This window comes from Pelodiscus sinensis, chromosome 25 (genome assembly GCF_052426305.1).
Source record: "Pelodiscus sinensis isolate ZL-2025 chromosome 25, ASM5242630v1, whole genome shotgun sequence".
In the NCBI taxonomy this organism is placed as follows: Eukaryota; Metazoa; Chordata; order Testudines; family Trionychidae; genus Pelodiscus; species Pelodiscus sinensis.
The window spans coordinates 20,139,338-20,155,851 of record NC_143076.1 but is presented as its reverse complement, the minus strand read 5'-3'; the positions used below and the strand labels follow the sequence as shown (position 1 = coordinate 20,155,851).

The 16,514-nt window shown below is 65.5% G+C and overlaps 1 protein-coding gene across 1 annotated transcript; it reads right to left on the bottom strand.

The window, feature by feature from the left end:
* Positions 1-1,250: 1,250 nt before the first annotated feature.
* TAGLN (transgelin) lies at positions 1,251-8,472 on the bottom strand. Its single transcript, XM_075909351.2, has 5 exons — positions 8,351-8,472; positions 4,056-4,254; positions 3,725-3,902; positions 2,827-2,929; positions 1,251-1,931 (listed from the first exon to the last, which is right to left on the bottom strand). The coding sequence occupies exons 2-5, from the start codon at positions 4,233-4,235 to the stop codon at positions 1,787-1,789; spliced, it is 606 nt and encodes a 201-aa protein (XP_075765466.1). The 5' UTR covers positions 4,236-4,254; positions 8,351-8,472; the 3' UTR covers positions 1,251-1,786.
* Positions 8,473-16,514: the final 8,042 nt, after the last annotated feature.

Genomic DNA, 16,514 nt, shown 5'->3' with positions numbered 1-16,514 from the left:
CCCAAGGGGCTAGCAGAGCCCTGGCAGAGGCATTCATCCCTCACCGTGCCTCACATTGCCACCGGCCTGGCTGTTCCCTGCACAGAACCACACAGCACAGCCGGCGACTGACTGTCACCCCAGCGGCCATGGCGAACGGCTGTCCTGCAGAGCACTGAGAAGCCGAGCCCCAGGAGGTCTCAGTGCCGAAAGCTGACCTACCTCCACGATTGTTGGAATTGGATGGCGATTAGGTTTCAGGGGTGTATTTCCACTGCTACTGACTGAGCTAAGCCATACTTTAGACCAGGGGTGGGGAACCTACGGCGTGGGGGCTGGGTGCAGCCCCTGGCTTGCCTGGATCGGGCCCCTGAGGGTCAGGGCCCCTCCCAGCACTTGAGAGCCCGTGCCGGCGCTCCAGACCCCCGACACCCCACCGTGAGGCTGGAGCCCACAAAATCTAGGCGGGGTTCCCCGGCCTCTGGTGTGCGAGGGGAATGTGGGGAGCATCTTTCTCCTTTGCTCCTCACTCGGGGGCCATGTCAGGGAGGGGTGGTGGGTTAGTTTTCGCTTCGCAGTGTGTGCGGTCCCGTCTGATTTTATTGCGGGCAGCAGCCCCCAGCTCACACAAGGTTCCCACCCTGGTGTAGAAGGGCTGACAGGTCAGCGTCACGTTCCCTGCGTGGGCGCCGTGACCATGCAAGGCGCGCCCCGGGCTCTGCAGGCCCGCTGGAGGATGCCGGGGAATCGACGACTGGGATGAGCAAGCGAGCCAAGCTCCATCGCGCAGACAACCAAAAAGCAGCAACTCGGGCCAAAGAGGCGCCTAGGCTGCATCATTCAAACCAGAGGGTGAAAAAATCAAAGGCCCCACCTCTGTTTCCAGCATGTGCGTGCCGGAGCGATGGGGAGTAACGACGGCGTCACTGCCTTACGCAGCTCCAGGCGACATCGGCACCCTGCTTTTGCGGGCCAGTCACGTGGCTGCAAAATCAGTCCCGTCTGTCTGTCCAGCAGGGGATCTGTTTGTCCAGCTTTTAAAGCCAGCAGGACCCCCGGGAACCGCGTGCTCAGCTGTGCGTAACAGGCTGTGGGGCTTCCCTGCATTCACTCCGGTTTGAAATAAAGCAGGCCCGTTAGAACCTCAGCCCACCTGCCAGCCCCCTCCTCTGGAGCATTTGCCGCGTTTCCTCTTGAGTGCTTGTGCGCACTCGGGGCAGAAAATCCCGGGGAGCTAGTGAGACTTTACAAAGAACTCTAGAAAACTGCACGAGAGTCATAATTCTTCTTTTAATGTGACCCCAAAAGTAGAAAAGAAAAGTTAGTTTGACGCCCTGCCCGTTTGCAAGGATCTCTAGCAAAGCACTTGGTTTTGCTTGTGCAAGATTTATTGAGAGGCTGGGAAAGCCTGAGATACTTTCCAATGCTGCCTTCTTGGGGGCAGGGGTAACGCGGGAGGAGGGCTGTAGCAACCCTGTCCCGAACAGGAGGAACCCCTGGCTCACAGTACAGCTAAGTCATGGGGAGAGAAGCAGAGAACATGCACAGGCCGGAGAGGAAGGGCGGCACTGGGGAAGGAGCAAGGCTGAACTAAATCTGCTCCTAGAGAGAACGCTTGGGAGGGCCCCGCCGCGCTCCACGCATGGCCTGTGGGCTCTTTGGAAGTTACCTAAATGAATACCGCGGGTTTGCGTTTGTCCGATTGCCTGGCGCGCCGCGGGCGCTCTTCACGTTGGCTGCAGCCGGGCTCTAGGCAGGAGCTGGACCCAGTTCCCGTAGCGGGGCGTGTTCTCTCCGCCGGGGCTGTCTAACCGATGATCTGCCGGGGTCGCCCGTAGCCTGTCATGCCAGCCTGCGAGGCCCCCTTATTGGAGCCCATCTGTAAGCCGATCACATTCTTCCCTTCCTTCAGCTGGCCGTCGGAGAAATCCCGTTTGCACTCCTGCGCCTTCCTGGAAAGGGAGCGACAGTCAGACCCGGGGACGGCCCTGCCATGAGGCCAACTGAGGCGGCCGCCTCAGGCGCCAGACTGTGGGGGGGGGGGTCGCTAGGACCCAGAGTGTAGAACATGGTGTCTGCTGCTGGTGCCGATGGAGTCTCCTGCGCTGGATGCTGGGCTGGGGGAGGCTGGGCTGGAGGAAGGAGGCACCAGAGACACAGGCAGGCAGGAGAAAAGGGGGCGTCTTTGAGCTCCCCGCCTCAGGTGCCGCAATGTGCCCTGAGCTTGGCTCTGCCGTCCTGGGCAGCCCAGCCCGAAGGGTCGCAGCTGATGGATGGGGGGGGGATAGAGCAGAGATGGGAGGGGGCACTGTGCCCTTCCCCACCACAGCCCAGCCGGGCTCTGCACATCTCTGGGCTGGTGGGGGGCTTCCCTGGATGGAGCCGGGCTCAGCAGCATGGCCCCTCCATCTGGAACTGGCACTGGCCCAGACCTTTCCACTGGGCTGTCGCTTTGCCCCCAGAACGGCTTTTCTCCCCAGTGCTCCCTGCCAGGCGGGAGCGGGGCCAAGCCCGACCCTGGCCGGGATAATGGGGTTTTGTGATGGGTGTTCAGAGCCTGACAACTACCCGGGGGATTGGCGGGTTTTGGGGAAAACCAGACCCCCCCCCCCCCCCCGCTGGAAGTCTCAGCTAGAGCAGCGCCACAGACGTGTCCTGCCCCAGAGAGCTGACGGTTTGAGGGTTCCGCTTGCGGGAGCGTGGGGGGGAGCGAGAGACCCCATGCTCCCGGCCTGGCGCCCGCTGGGAGTTAGCTACCCCTGAGACCCCGTGCTCCCGGCCTGGCGCCCGCTGGGAGTTAGCTACCCCTGAGGCCGGGCTGCGGGGGGGGGGGCGCTTGCTGCTTACTTCATAAACCAGGAAGGGTCGCCGTGGTAATGTCCATCGTTCTTGGTGACCGCCAGGCTGCCCAGGGCCATGACTGTCCTCTGCACAGCCGCTATGTCCTTGCCTGCAGGGGGGAGCGGGTGTCAGCCCTGCCGGCTGGAAAGCTCTGGGACGGAGCAGCCGCCTGAGGCGCTGTCCTCCGCCCGCCACGCTGGGCAGCCTCTCAGCTGCTGCGGTGCCCGCAGAGGGGAGGGGCAGTGCCGGGCGCGCCTGGACCCCAGGAAACTGCTCTGTTGCCGCCCCGACATGCACGCATCACTCCTGGGGCGCCTCCAGGAGGGCGACCCGATAGCCTGATTTTATAGGGACAGGCCCAGTCTCTGGGGCTGTGTCTTATACAGGTGCCTATGACTCCCCTCCACCTCTCCCCCGACTTTTCATGCTTGTCTGGCGCCAACCCCTCAGTGCTCCAGCTCCGGCCTCCCGAGACGCCCTCTTAGCTCCCGGCTCCTGGGTTTGCTCTTTGGGGCTGAGCTGTAGAACATGCCTGCGAAGAGACCAGGCGTTGCCTGCTGGCGAGTGAGTCTCTGCCGGAGCTAGCCAGCGCAGCGCCGGGATTACACGCCAGTCACAGCAGGGCCTATCCTGTTTACATCCCCGTCCCAAAGGGGGAGGAAGCCCAGCTATGTCTCCTACAGGGAGCCCCTCGCGCCAGCTGCGTTTCCTCGCACGCCCCATCCCTGTCTCCCTCTCATGTCTCTTGGTTTCTGCTTGGACGGAGCTCTTGGAACAGGGGCCGTCTCTTGTTCCGTGGGGCCCTGGCAGTGGCGGGGGCTCCTGCAGGCTACGGTAGCCCAGGTGTGCCCCCGGCTCGGCCCATCACACCAGCCGATGTCCCCCTCCCGTCCCTCCCCCGCACCTTCGAACAGGTCGACTGTCTGGAAGATGTCGGTTTTCACCACGCCGTAGTCCTCTGCTGCCTTCAGGAACTGGGCCACCTGCTCCATCTGTTTGAAGACCATGGTGGGTGGAGGCTTGGGGATTTTCACAGGCTTGGAGCCCTCTGGGTACAGGCTGTTGACCAGCTCGCTCAGCACCTGCCCGCAAAGGAGAGGTGGGTCAGCAACGCGCGGCGGGCAGGGGCCGGCCCTCGGGCGTGGCAGCAGGGCATTAAACGGCACAGTGCCCAGGAGCCAGCAGCCAGCCTGGCCGCCGCCCGGCCCTCGGGAGGGCAAACGAGCCGCACTTACTATGCCGTTCTTCAGCCAGACCTGGAAGCCCAGCCGCCCCCTGTCGGGGCGTCCCACGCCAGGCCCGCACTGGGCCACGATCCACTCCACCAGGCGCTCCTCCAGCTCATCGTCGTACTTCTTCTCGATCTTGGACTGCACGTCCCTGCTCAGCCCGTAGGACGGCCCCTTGTTTGCCATGGCGCTGCTGGAGCGAGCCCTGCGGAGGGGGAAGTTGAGAGAGCCCTGCCTCTGGCGCAGACGCTGGGCTGTTCTGCTGGCTCTCCGCCACCCGCTCAGCCCCTCCCGGGCCACGCAGACCATGTGGTACGGGGGAGGCCACTTGCTGCCCACACGTGCTAGAGGAGTCCCATTCTGCAGCCTGCAGCGGGATCTAGGGGGACAACGGACCCCCCCCCATTTTATTTGCCCTCCCCAGCACATCCCGCGGCAGTGCCGGAGTCTGCACGCTGCGCTAGCGGGGGCGCCAGCTCTCGTGGGCACCTGCCGGCCCAGATCCCACCGCAGGAACAGCCCCCTTCCAGCCGCCAGCCTCTGGCGCAGCTGTGGGCGATGCTGCCGGAGGGGCGCAGCCCTGGGAAGACACAGCAGGTGGACTGAGCCGCAGGAGGAGCCCAACTCCGGCACCCTGGGTCTCCGCGAGGCCCCTGGAGCAGGGGCGTGGACAGGGCAGGGGAGCCTGGCTCCCGGTTTAGCCACCGCCCAGCAGGTAGAGCCGGCGCCTTCCCCTCCCCGCTGCCCTCTGCCATCTTGTCCTGGGGATGCCCTTACATGGCCATCGGCGCGGCTCCCGCGGCCTCGTTTTCCAGGGCTGCCGCCTCGTGCCAGGGCCGGCCCAGCCTCAGGGATCTCAGCAGGGCCTGGGCTGCAGAACTGCTCTGCCTTTGCCACCTCTGCGTGAGCCTTTCCCAAGGACGCCGCCCGAGCCGGGCAGCCACCACCGCAGCACGCGGGGCAGCTGGGCCATCCACCCACCGGGCGGGGCAGCTGCAATTGCACCCGCGCTCCCACCCCGCAGGCCCGGGGGCATTCTCGGGGGCCCTGCGACGGCGCCCGCCCCAGGAGGAGCGGCTGCAGCCTGCCAGGGTCAGGGGCTGGCTCAGCGCGGGGAGGCAGGCAAAGGCAGGGCCAAGCGCCAGGGGCTGCTGCAGAGCCAGAGACGAGGGCGGCCCAGGGCCAGCAAAGCAGCCAGCGCGTGAGGAGGGGCCTGGGCCACGAGGCTGGGGCCCACCGGGAGCTTCGGCTGGGTTTGCCGCCAGGCTGCGGGCCGCAGGACCAGGTCACATCAGCAGTGAAGGCCCTGGGCCGCAGCTAGTGGAACTCCTCCAGCTAGAGTGTTACTTGCTTCTCCCTCGGGGGACTGACCCCGGCCGGGTGCAAGGGACTCAGAGCGGGGCCGCCCTGGGAATCTCTGCAAACAGTCGGGGCTTTGAGCCCGGGGCGGGAGTCACACCCACCCTCCCATTGCTGGGGCCGGCAACGGCTCCCTGCTTACCCGCTGGGCATTAGCCCGGGAGGAGCCGCCTGCCCACGGTGGCTTGGCCAGAGGACTCTGGCCGCAGAGGCCCGTCCAGGAAGTCCAGCCCTCCGCGGTTAGCGGGTTATGCTGTGACCGGTTAGCGCTGGAAACGGCTATTTCCTGCCCCGAGACGGGACGGGGCTGCCGGTCGCGCACAGTGCACTGCCCGCCACCATGCGCTGGCTAACGAGACAGGCCGAACGCCCCTTGGCCGCGGAGCCAGGCCCGCTGGAAAACCTGCGCGCTTCCCGGGGAGCTTCTCTCACACATGCCCCACGGCCGCCCCAGCAGGAGGCTGTCTCCCTGGGGACACCCGCTGGGAGAGGCACACGCCCCTCGGCTTGACCCCTCGGGCCCGGCCACGCAGCCCCCACCGCGCCACGCTGCCGCTCCTTGGAACCTCCCAGCTGGCCATGCCCGGAGGTGCCCCTCTGGCTTGGCCCGTTCCCCCATTGGGTGGGGCGCAGGGGGGGGGGGGGGCATGCACTGACAATTGGCGCTTTCCCAGTGAGCTCCCAGGAGAAACGGAGAAACCTGCTGGCTCCCCAGGGGCCGCGCCCGGCCCGGACTCAGGAACGCCCTGGCCTGGGCTGTCAGAGTGCAGGGATCCGGGGGGCGAGGGGCCGGCAGCCCCCCCTCTGGCTGCACGGGGTGACGGCCCTGGATAAGCCGGCAGAACCTGCCCGTCAAGGCCGGCTCTCCCTGCTGCAGGAGCCAATTGTCACCTGCATTGGCCCATCCTGCCGGGGCGCCAGCCTAGGAAACGCGCCCCCGCTCCGGCGGCCAGCCACTTCCGCCTCCGCAGCATCTCAGAGGGCCAACCTGCCCTGCTGGCTCTGCCCAGGCCCCCCTGCATCCAGTCCCCCTGGGCGCGGCAGCTTCCCCGGCCCCGGCCAGTAGAGACCTGCCTTGACACAGGCTCCCCGGGACCAGCTCCGGTGGGGCTCGGAGATGGTCCAGAGAGTGCGGAACAGCCAGGCCGGGGCGCGTCCCTTTCCAATGCCCCAGGCAGACACGCGATGGAGCTGGCCGCTCCTTGGGTGCCAGGGGGTTCCTGTTGGCCCCCGGCAGAGGGAGGGTCCCAGAGGACGCCAGGCCTGCAGGGAGTGCACCACCCCACCCTCCCCTCAGGGGCTGCACGAATAGCACCCGCCGCACAGGCAATGGCCACGGCACCCGGGGTACCTGGGGCAATTCCTGCCGCCAGGCCAGGACGAGCCCCGCAATCCAGCGGTGCGGAGGAGACCAAGCCTAGCACGGGGCGCGTCGGGCCACCGTGCCCTCGCTGCCCTGCCCGGCTGGAACGGCAGGGGCGAGGCCGGACGTCTAGGAATTCCCAGGGCTGGGCGGCCTCGGGCGAATCCCCGGCACCAGGCTGGCTGCGTCACAGGGCAGCGGGGCCTGCTCCCGGTGCCCGGCCACTGGGCCGCTGCGGGGAAGGCGCCGGATCGGCCCAATGCAGCTGTGCGCTAAGTGCAGCTCCCGGCGCGTCTGCCCAGGGGCGTTTCTCGGGGCCCAGCTGGCTTCGCCCCCAGACGTGCACCCTGCAAAGGGGCGAGGCGCTACCCAGCGGGGCTGTGTGCCCACCGGTCCTACGGGCGGCCCACGAGACCCGTTGTTTAGCGTGGCCCACGCGCAGGTGGCCAGATGGCGCTGGTTTCCGGCGGCGCGGTTGTCTGCCTACCGGCGTTCCTAGAGCGAGGCGCCCGTGAAGCCAGGGCGCTGCCTGCGCGGGGATGGCACACGGCATTGCCTGGGGGCCGGGCGCCCCCTCTGCGGCCAGTCCCAGCCCTGCCACGGTTCCGTGGGCACCGCCCACGCGTTCTAGGGACGCCAGCGCCCCGTTGGCTGAGCTGGAGGGCCGCTCGCTAGCCTAGCTTGCCCATCACCACTAGCCATTGCCACGGGGGGCGGGGCTGGCAGCAGACACAGCCCCCGCCCCAGCCAGCTTCCTGAACTCGCTCTGGCAAGTGGCCTGTCGCTTTGGTGTCGTGCTCGGTCCTTTGAGAGCCCCTGGGAGACTCCTATCGGGCGGGGGCTCTGCTCCCCCCCCCCAGTGGCTGGGCCAGGCACACGAGCCCTGAGAGCCCCTGAGCCCCACCCTGGGCACCGTTTCCAGCCCCGGCAGGGTCCCTTGGTCAGAGGCCATTACTTCTGCCAACTCCCCAGTGCCCGCCTCCTGCCCCGCGCCCCTCTGGGGCTAGCACACCGTGCACCCGGCCGGGCAGGGCTCACTTCCCGCCCCCGGGGGCCAGGCATGCAGTGGGAGAGACAGACAGAAGTTTCGCTTTGGGCCGGGAACCTTCTTCCTTCCTTTAGCGAGCTGGCGGGAGCCCGCGGCTCTGGGAAGCATCGCTCGGCACAGCTGGCTGGGCGGGCACCGGAGGGGTCCTCACAGAGGCACAGAGGCCCTCAGCATCCCCCTTGCGCTCTCCGGCTGGGACACTGCTCAGCACAGAGAGGGGACAGGCCCCGCAGCCAGCCCCCGCCTGCCAGTGCTAGCACACAGGGACGAGGGGGGTCCACAGGGAGCAGCCTCCCCCCAGCACACCCCAGAAACCCGCCTAGGAGCCAAGGGCCCCTGTGCCAGGCTTTGCAATGGAGAGCCTGAGAAGCCTGCCACGTCCACCACTGGCTAGAGCCCCTGGCAAGGCCAGAGCCCAGAGCAGGGCTGCAGGAGGGTGCCCCGGCTTCCCCCGCTGGCTCGGCCTGCAGTCTCCTTCCCCTGCTCTCCCCGGCTGCCCGCTCCAGGCTGCCAGCTGGAGGATGCACTTACAGAAGATGCTCGCGGTGGACACGCTGCTCCGGAGTCTGGGCTCTGCAGACGCTGGAGGCTGGCCCGCGTGCTAAAAGGCCAGCTGTGAGGACAATGATGTCACCCCCCCCCCTCCTGGCTCTCCCTCCCGCCCCCGCCCCGCCAGCCCCTCCCCAGGCCCCGCATCACAGCAATGACTCCGTGCCCAGGTACCATATTTGGGGAAAGGCTGGGAAAGACAGTGACTCAAGAGCCTGCGGGGCGCATTCCCCACATGCCTGAGAGCCAGGGGCGCGGGGCTGGGGCACAGCAGGGCCTGGGGGCTGATGGAGCAAGTCCTTTTATAGACAGGAGCACGCCAGGCTCCAGCTGAATGCACAGGCAGCTCCGTGCTCTGGACCTCGGAGCTGGGTTTCCGGCGTGCGCTGGGCAGGGCTGAGCCTCTCCGGGCCGGGGCAAGCGGCTGCGGAGCGGCCAGAGGACGAGGCTAGCCCCCTGGGAGGCAGGGGGACCATGTGGCTGGCTTTCCGGCAAATCCCAGGGTCGGTTTCGTAGAGAATCCGTTCCTGCCTCGCTCAGCAGGGCCCCTAAAGAGCCTTCCCCCCGAGGGGCCTGTTTGCAGAACCGCCCGGCAGCCGCCCCCGGCCCGGCGCTCAGCCCCTCGCAGAAGGGGTGTCCAGGGGCATGTGTGAGAACAGACGTTGTGGGGAGTCGGCCTTGGCCCAGGCATGGCAGGGGTGGAGGAGTGACCGTCCCCCGCACGCCTGTCCTGCCCAGTGGCCCTGCGAGCGCCGGCAGAGAGAACGAGGCCACCTGCGGCGTAGCCCAGAGCCAGCAGCTTTTCGCTCATGCCGGAGAGGCTCCGCACTAGGCTCCGGGAAGCCGCTCGGGGCTGGGAGCGGCCGGCCGTGCCCAGGAGCTTGGGAAGGCCCACAGCCCAGGCGTGCCTGCCGGTGCTGCGGGGCGCGGAGTGGAGGCAGGAAGCGATTGGCTGGGCTGCCAGGGCCTCCCGGCTGACACAAGCGGCAGGGAGTGCGGGGTCTGGCCTCCAAAGGGGGCTCTGCCGGCACAGTGGCCCAGCGCTGGCCCGGGGAGGGGGCTGCCATTCTCTGCCTGCCCGGCCCCTGAGCGAGGGAAGAGGCTCCTACCGGCACTGACCCAGCCCAGCCCGGCTCGGGGGCTGAGGCCGGACCAGCTCGCAGCACCGGCGGGGGGCGGGGCGCATGGCCTTTTAGCTGGGAAAAATGCAGTTTGAGCAAATGCCCAGTACCAGGCAGGAGACCAACCCCACCCCCGAGCGGTCACAGCCCCGGTGCGAGGTGGCACTGGGCGAGCGCCACCCTCTCAGCCGCAGGGAAGCCGCGTGTGCCCCAGGGCTGCCCTGGAGCGGGGTGCACGTCTCGTCCTCCTCCCCCCGGGGAGTGAAGCAAAGTCGCTGGGCCTGAGTCTCCCGGCGCGAAGGGTGCCCCCTGCCGAGGCCCATTGGCCGCCCCACGCCGGGTCGGAACGAGCCCCACGCACACCAGGGAGCTGCCGCCGGGCTCATGGGAGGAGGGTCGGGCGGGTGCTGGTTTCCGGCGGGGCCGCGCACCCGTTGCTGCCCAGTGGCAGTGGGGCACGGAGCGGCGCTGTCTGAGGCGAGGCGGCGAGCCCCACGCTCCCACGGCGGGGGGGAAGGTGCAGCACCCGCTGAGCCCCACGGTTCCACTGCTGGACGCTCAGGGGTTAACGAGCCGTGGTCCTGGCGCCCTGCCCAGGCCGCTGGGCCAAGCTTTGTCCTGTTGCGAGGCAAGTCTTCCAGCAGCGCAGCAGCGTGACGCCGCCCGGCTGGCTTGGGCCGCGGGATGGGAGCAGCTCTAGCAGGCTAGCAGCCCGGCTCTCACAGGCAGAGCTGCGGGCAGAGCGGCCCCCAGGGACTCCCACCCCGGGGCTGCGTGGTGCAGACAGAACCAGGGGGCTAGAGGCCGTTTTCTCTGGGCTGGAGGGGGAGGTGGCTATTTGCAATAAACCGCTAGCGAAGGGCACGGCCGGCTCATGCGCCCACCTTCCCCTTTGGGGCAGAGGCGGCAGGGTCACCGTCAGATGGCTCCGGCAGGGCTCGTCTCGCCCCGGGGCAGTGTCACGGGGGGAGCCCAGCCCTCCACGGCCGGGACGGAGGGGCAGGAAGAGAGCTGTGGGTGGAGGACCCAGAGAGCATCCCGGCCAACCGTTTCTGAACACCCACAGTCCTCACCCAGCAACACCCGCGGCCAGGGCCCCGCCGGCTCTGTGCGGAAAGCGGCTCCTGCCCAGGGGAGAAAACTGGCTGCTGGACTCCGCACCAGCCCCAGTAGCACCGCCAGGCCTAGCCCCACAGGGCGCCCCCACCGGAGCCCCCGGGACAGGTAGGGCTCTGAGCTGCGGGACAGGCTTTCAGACACAACTTGTGTCTGTTCGGCACCGTCAAAGCTACAGCTCGTGGAGCCAGGGACGTGCACCCACAGCGAGCCCTGGGGCGAAAGGCCGAGACAAGTCCTGGCCTGCGCACCCATTGGCCACACGGACGGAGCCTGCTGCCTCTAGCAAGCGGGCTGCTCTGCTGAGTGCTGGTACAAACGGCTCCTGCCCCCCGCGGGTTAACCGTGCCCCTTCTGTGCCGGGCAGCACCCCCCTCGGACCACGCAGAGGCAGCCTGGCCCTCAGCGACACAAAGGCCCCTGGGCAAAAGGCCCCCGGTTCTTTGCAAGCAACTCTTGTCTGCGGCCCAGCAAAGGCACCGCTACAAATCCATCATTTACCGGCGGCTTGTCGGCACAGGGGAACCTACGAGGGCCCTGTTGCAAGCCGGTAACGCGCCGTGTTCACAGCCATGGTGCATCGGGTGCTCTTAAGGGATAAAGTGGCTATATTAAGTGTGTGTGCCCTGATGCTATTAACATGGACAGGTGCCACCAAGCAATGCCATCACACGGGGACGTCCTCTTCCTGCAGGTGGGAGCTGTCCCCCCTCCCTGGCAGCCAGTGATGTTATGCCAGGCTCTGCCCTCCCCCACCTCCCAGCCCAGGGCAGGCGATGGGAACCCATCCCAGACTCCTGCAACCAATGGAAATGAGCGGGAGATAAAGGGACGTGGTAACAGCCAGAGAGTGCCTGTCGGCACCAACACAACAGGCGGTTTCAGCGTGCGAGGCTGTAGCTTGTGGAGCGAGGGTGTTTCCTGGAGGGGTGGATCCTCTGCAACACACTGTCCTTTGTGGGGAGCTTCCTTTAATAGCCAGGGAAAGGCGCGAGCAACAAGCCCCGGCCCTGGTCTGTAGGGGAGGGCTTCCTGGAGCGTACCCATTTCCCCACTCCCCTTTCCAGTGGGATCACGAGTCTTTCCTCAATAACCCTCTGGGGTCAGCACAAGGGCTGCGCGGTTGCCAGGCCAGCCAGACAAGACGGTCTCTACGATGAGGGATTAATGGCCACACAGCAGATATTCAAAAAGGAAACCGAGAAACCTGTCGCAGAACATTTCCCCTTGCCCGGGCACTCACTAAGGGAGCTCAAAGTCGCCATTTTATTACAAGCCAGTTTTAAAAACCAGCTTGACAGGGGAGCCGCAGGCTTGATTTCATTCACCAGTCTGTTACCTGGGTAGAGGTTTCAACAACACCTTGAACTGCATTGCCCACTGTGCCGTAGTGGGGTACCTTGCTGGTTGCTGTGCTGGGCAGTGGGTTGTGAGTGACCTCCACTGGCTGCTGGCTGCAGCACGGCCCAGCAGGGCAAGGGATGAGTCATTATGCAAGGGGGCTTTGAACCTGTCTGACCAGTTATCTCCCAGGGAGCGGAACAATGGGAAGAAGGGGAGTGGAGCCCTGGCTGGGGGCAGGGCTGGGAGTGGGTTAGTTTCTGTCTGGGAAGCAGGGGAGAAGGAGCTAGGGAGGGGGCTGGGATTGTAGGGCCCAGTCACCCCCCATCTCAAGCCCCAGTTCCTGTAACCAGATGACATCTGTGCTGTGCTGTATCCTGGAGAAGCAATATACTCCCTCTGTTCTACTGGCTGGTGGAGTCTGTTTGTTTCACTATGGGGGTGCAGGAGGCAGGGGACCCCAATGTGCCATCACACCCGGTATTCCACAGCCCGATGACACAAAAAGCCGAACACCAGGAACTTATGAGCACTTTGACCTGTGGAGGCCTCTGCCTACTGTCAGCTTCATGTAGCATGGGCCCTCTGATTGGCTGCTTCGCCCATTTTTCCCTCCTTTTCTTTCCCTCCCCATCTTCTCTTTCTCTGCTGCTGACTCGGAACCTGGCCCCCTTGGACTCCAGTCAGCGGAGGAGGCGGGCTGTGCCCACCCAGGCATGCTCCCATCTCCAGCTTCTGCTGGTCTCCAAGGAGCCGCAGGACTAGTCACTGATATTAAGTTTTTTCAACTCTCCTGATGCACAACTGAGCTGTGACACTGTATTTGTGAGGCCCCTCCCTCCAGCCGGCACTGCCCCCAGCCTCCTGTCTCCCTACCAGCCCCTGCAGGCTTCAGCCAGATTCCTTCCCTCTGAAACCATGGCACAGCCTTGTATCTCACGAGCACGCTGGGCCAGCCCAGAGACAGCTGCATTTCCGCTCTACGAAGCGCCCTGCTGCACTGGGCTACACACAAGCAGCTAGCTGTGCAGCTCTGTATCCGGAATGCACATGGACTCTATTGCTCTGTTCCCAAGCCCTGGCCCTTGGGCCCTACCTGGCTCCCACAGCCCTGGCCTCCCTAGCCAGCCCACCACACAGCCTGAGCCCCCGAGGTGCTCTGGAGGGCTGTTATACAAGGGCTGAGCCGTGGTGATTGGCCGAGGAGGAAGGGGCGTGGGGGTGGCAGTGGGAAGTTTATTGAGAGCAGGTGGCAGGCAGAGAGGCTCCGGCTGGGTATGGAGCAGAGGCAGGGGGCGGAGCTGAGAGCAGGTGTAGCAGCAGGGACAGGTGCAGAGCCTTGTAGCTCAGTGCACAGGCTGTGGGTGGGTCGCTGGCTGAGTGTGGGAGGGCAGATGGGGTGTGCGGCGAGTCAGTGGTAGAAGCTGGGAGTGGCCCTGTGGGACAAGGGTAGGGTAGCTGTAAATACCCCCCCCCCCCCCCCCCCCCCGGCTCTCCAAGCACTCTGCCCGGCAGGGCATTGCCAGCAGCCCCGTTCCGGAGCTGGGGCCCTGCGTGGGGAGGCGATTCCCCAGCTCAGGTAACGAGGCTGCTGTGGAGTTGCCAGCTGGTGGTTCTCTGAAACCCTCTAGCAGCCCTAGGAAACCCGGACCCCCTGGCCAACCGGGTCAAGTGCGGGCGGTGCCTCAGGGCTCGCTTGTGCCAGCCAACCGGCCGGTCTCTGTCTCCAGCGACCCAGCATCTCCGGGCGGAGGCTGGTGCCCATCTCCACGGCTGCCCCTTGCGTGAGGAGGGGGGAGCAGAGATGCTGCTGGCGCTGGGGGTGAGGGTGTGCGCAGCCGGGCGTCGCTCAGCGTGAGACAGGCTGAGGAGCCGGCGAGGTGGCCCCAGGAGTCGGATGCTTGCAGAGTGCTCCCTCCAGAGGGAATCCTAGATACTAGGACTGGAAGGGACCCTGAGAGTCATCGAGTCCAGTCCAGTCCCCTGCCCTCGCGGCAGGACCCAGCACCATCTAGACCATCCCTGATAGACATTTCTCTAACCTGCTCCTAAATATCCCCAGAGATGGGGATTCCACAACCTCCCTGGGCAATTTATTCCAGCGTTTGACCACCCTGAGAGGTAGGAACTTTTTACTAATGTCCAACCTAAACCTCCCTTGCTGCAGTTTAAGCCCATTGCTTCTTGTCCTATCCTCAGAGGCCAAGATGAACAAGTTTTCTCCCTCCCCCTTGTGACACCCAGTGTCGGACGGGCCTATAAGATGGGGCCCAGTGCCTGGCGCGTTCCGCATAGGACTGGCCCTGCGCCCCACGTAACCCACCCTGGGAATAAATGCCTAGAGCTGCCTCGGGGAACGGAGCCCTGCCGGGATGTGAATGTGCCTGCTCTCGGCTCTGTCCCTGCGGAGAGGGAACCCGACCCCCGGCCCCGACTCTGCGTCTTCCTAGCGACTGCGCTCTCCCGGGAGCCACATTTCACATTGAACCCAAGAATCCCTCCCGGCCTTCAGCCTGGTGCCTGGGCTCCCAGGGAGCCCCGGGGCTGGGGTGGGGGGTACATAAGGAGGAAGAGCCAGGCTGCTGCTGATCCAACAGGCGTCTCCCCACCCTGGTTCGGAAGCAGAGAGGGGCAGGGTCCACACGTTGGGCTCCGCCAGGGCCAGAGGAGAGGAAAGGCCTGAGGGTTTTCTGGGTCAGGGCTGCCTCTGCCCGGGCTTCCTGCCTGGGACAGGACCTGATGACGTCAAAGCCACGGGGTGCGCAGCGGTTGGGGGTGATGTTCTGAGCGGCGCTACAAGCCCTCCCAGTGCGGCGCACGCGGGCAGAGCTCCCCTCCATCCCTCCCAGAGCCGGCCAGCCCGCATGCAAACTGGGCCCTCCCCAGGGCGGGTACACTGGGCCAGCTTTGGGGTGTTCGCCCCACTCACTGCTCAGTGCCCCAGGCTGACCGGGATCGCTCGGGAGGTGAGCATGTGCCCACGCTACGGCAGCAGGGAGGGCTCTGAACTTTGTCCCTCTAGAGCTTGATACGGGGGCTTCCCTGCCCCAGACCTGTAGCCAAAATGGAGTGTTAGTGTTGGTATCACGACTGTAATAAGCCCTCTAATGACTTGCTGAGAGTTCTGTGTCCCCCTGCCTCTCCTGATTAGGCAATGTTTGCTGTAGGATGTTTTTGTTAGCATCACAGATTAAGTTGTCTTGTCTGCATTGCAAAGCAAGGAGTAAGGGTGTAACTGCCTGAACCTCCTTGTTTAACAGGAAATTCTCTGCGCCTTGTTTGGTGGGGCCAGTATGTGGGGCCTGCAGCCGAGCAGGCTGGGATGGAAGTTTCCATCCTTGGAGTACGTCGCCTGGGACCCTGCAAGAGATGCCGGAAGAGAAAACCGCACGCGAGGGAGAAGAAAGCCAGCGCATGAGCCGCCGAGGAGAACTGCAGAGGAAACCCCCAGATGAGCGCAGCAAGGCCTGCAGCACGATGCTGCACACCCCACAGAGCAGAGTTCCTAGAACAGGTCCACGCGCCCCAGTGTACCGCGAGGCAGGCAGAGGGGTGCGTGGACAGAACAAACGATTCTGCTCCCCCGCCCCTGCAGAGCCCGGACACAGCTCCCGCTGCGGCTGCCCCCTCTCCCTCCAGCACGCCCGTCCCACGGGGCCTCTGGTGCCTTGCAGCCTCCTCCTCCACATGTGCAGGGGCCCCTTTTGCAGCTGCTGCTGGGAGGGGGAGAGTGAGGAGCCGCTCCCGTTAAAACTGCCACCTGCAGGGAACCCGGCTCAGGCTCTGCTGTTCCCCCCCAGCCCTCGGGGTGCGCTTGGGCTCTGCTGCCCCCCATACGCTGCTGCTCTCTCTCCCCTGCGCCCCTCCCCAGCCTGCTGGGGAAATGGCAGAGATTAACCTGGCAGGGATGGTTGGGGTTTCTGCACCTCTCGCCTCCTCCCCCAACCGCTGCCCTGCCAGTGGGAAGCCTGGCCTGGTACTGCAGCTGCACTGGGCTCCCCGCTGCATGGGTGGGGGGGAGGGAACTGAGCTGTCTACCCTCTCCCCCTCCCCAGGAACAAGCGCATGCTCCCTGGAGGCTTGCTGCCAAGCCAGGTAAGTGTCCCCCTGTGTCGTAGCGGGGGGTACCTTGCTGGTTGCTGTGCTGGGCAGTGGGCTGTGAGTGACCTCCACTGGCTGCAGCACGGCCCAGCAGGGCAGGGGATGAGTCATTATGCAAGGGGGCTTCAAACCTGTCTGACCAGTGATCTCCCAGGGAGCGGAGCAATGGGAAGAAGGGGAGTGGAGCCCTGGCTGGGGCCAGGGCTGGGAGTGAGGGAGTTAGGTTTCTGGCTGGTATCATGGAGAAAGCAGCCTAGGCAACGGGCTGGGATTTAGGGGCCCAGGCTCCCCCATCTCAAGGGGGGCTGAGGCATCCTAGGCCTGCCCTGGAACCAGATGACATCTGTGCTGTGCTGTATCCTGGAGAAGCAATAAACTCCCTCTGTTCTACTGGCTGGTGGAGTCTGTCTGTGCCATTACGGGGGTGCAGGAGACGGGAAAACGCCAACGTGCCATCACACCCCCTG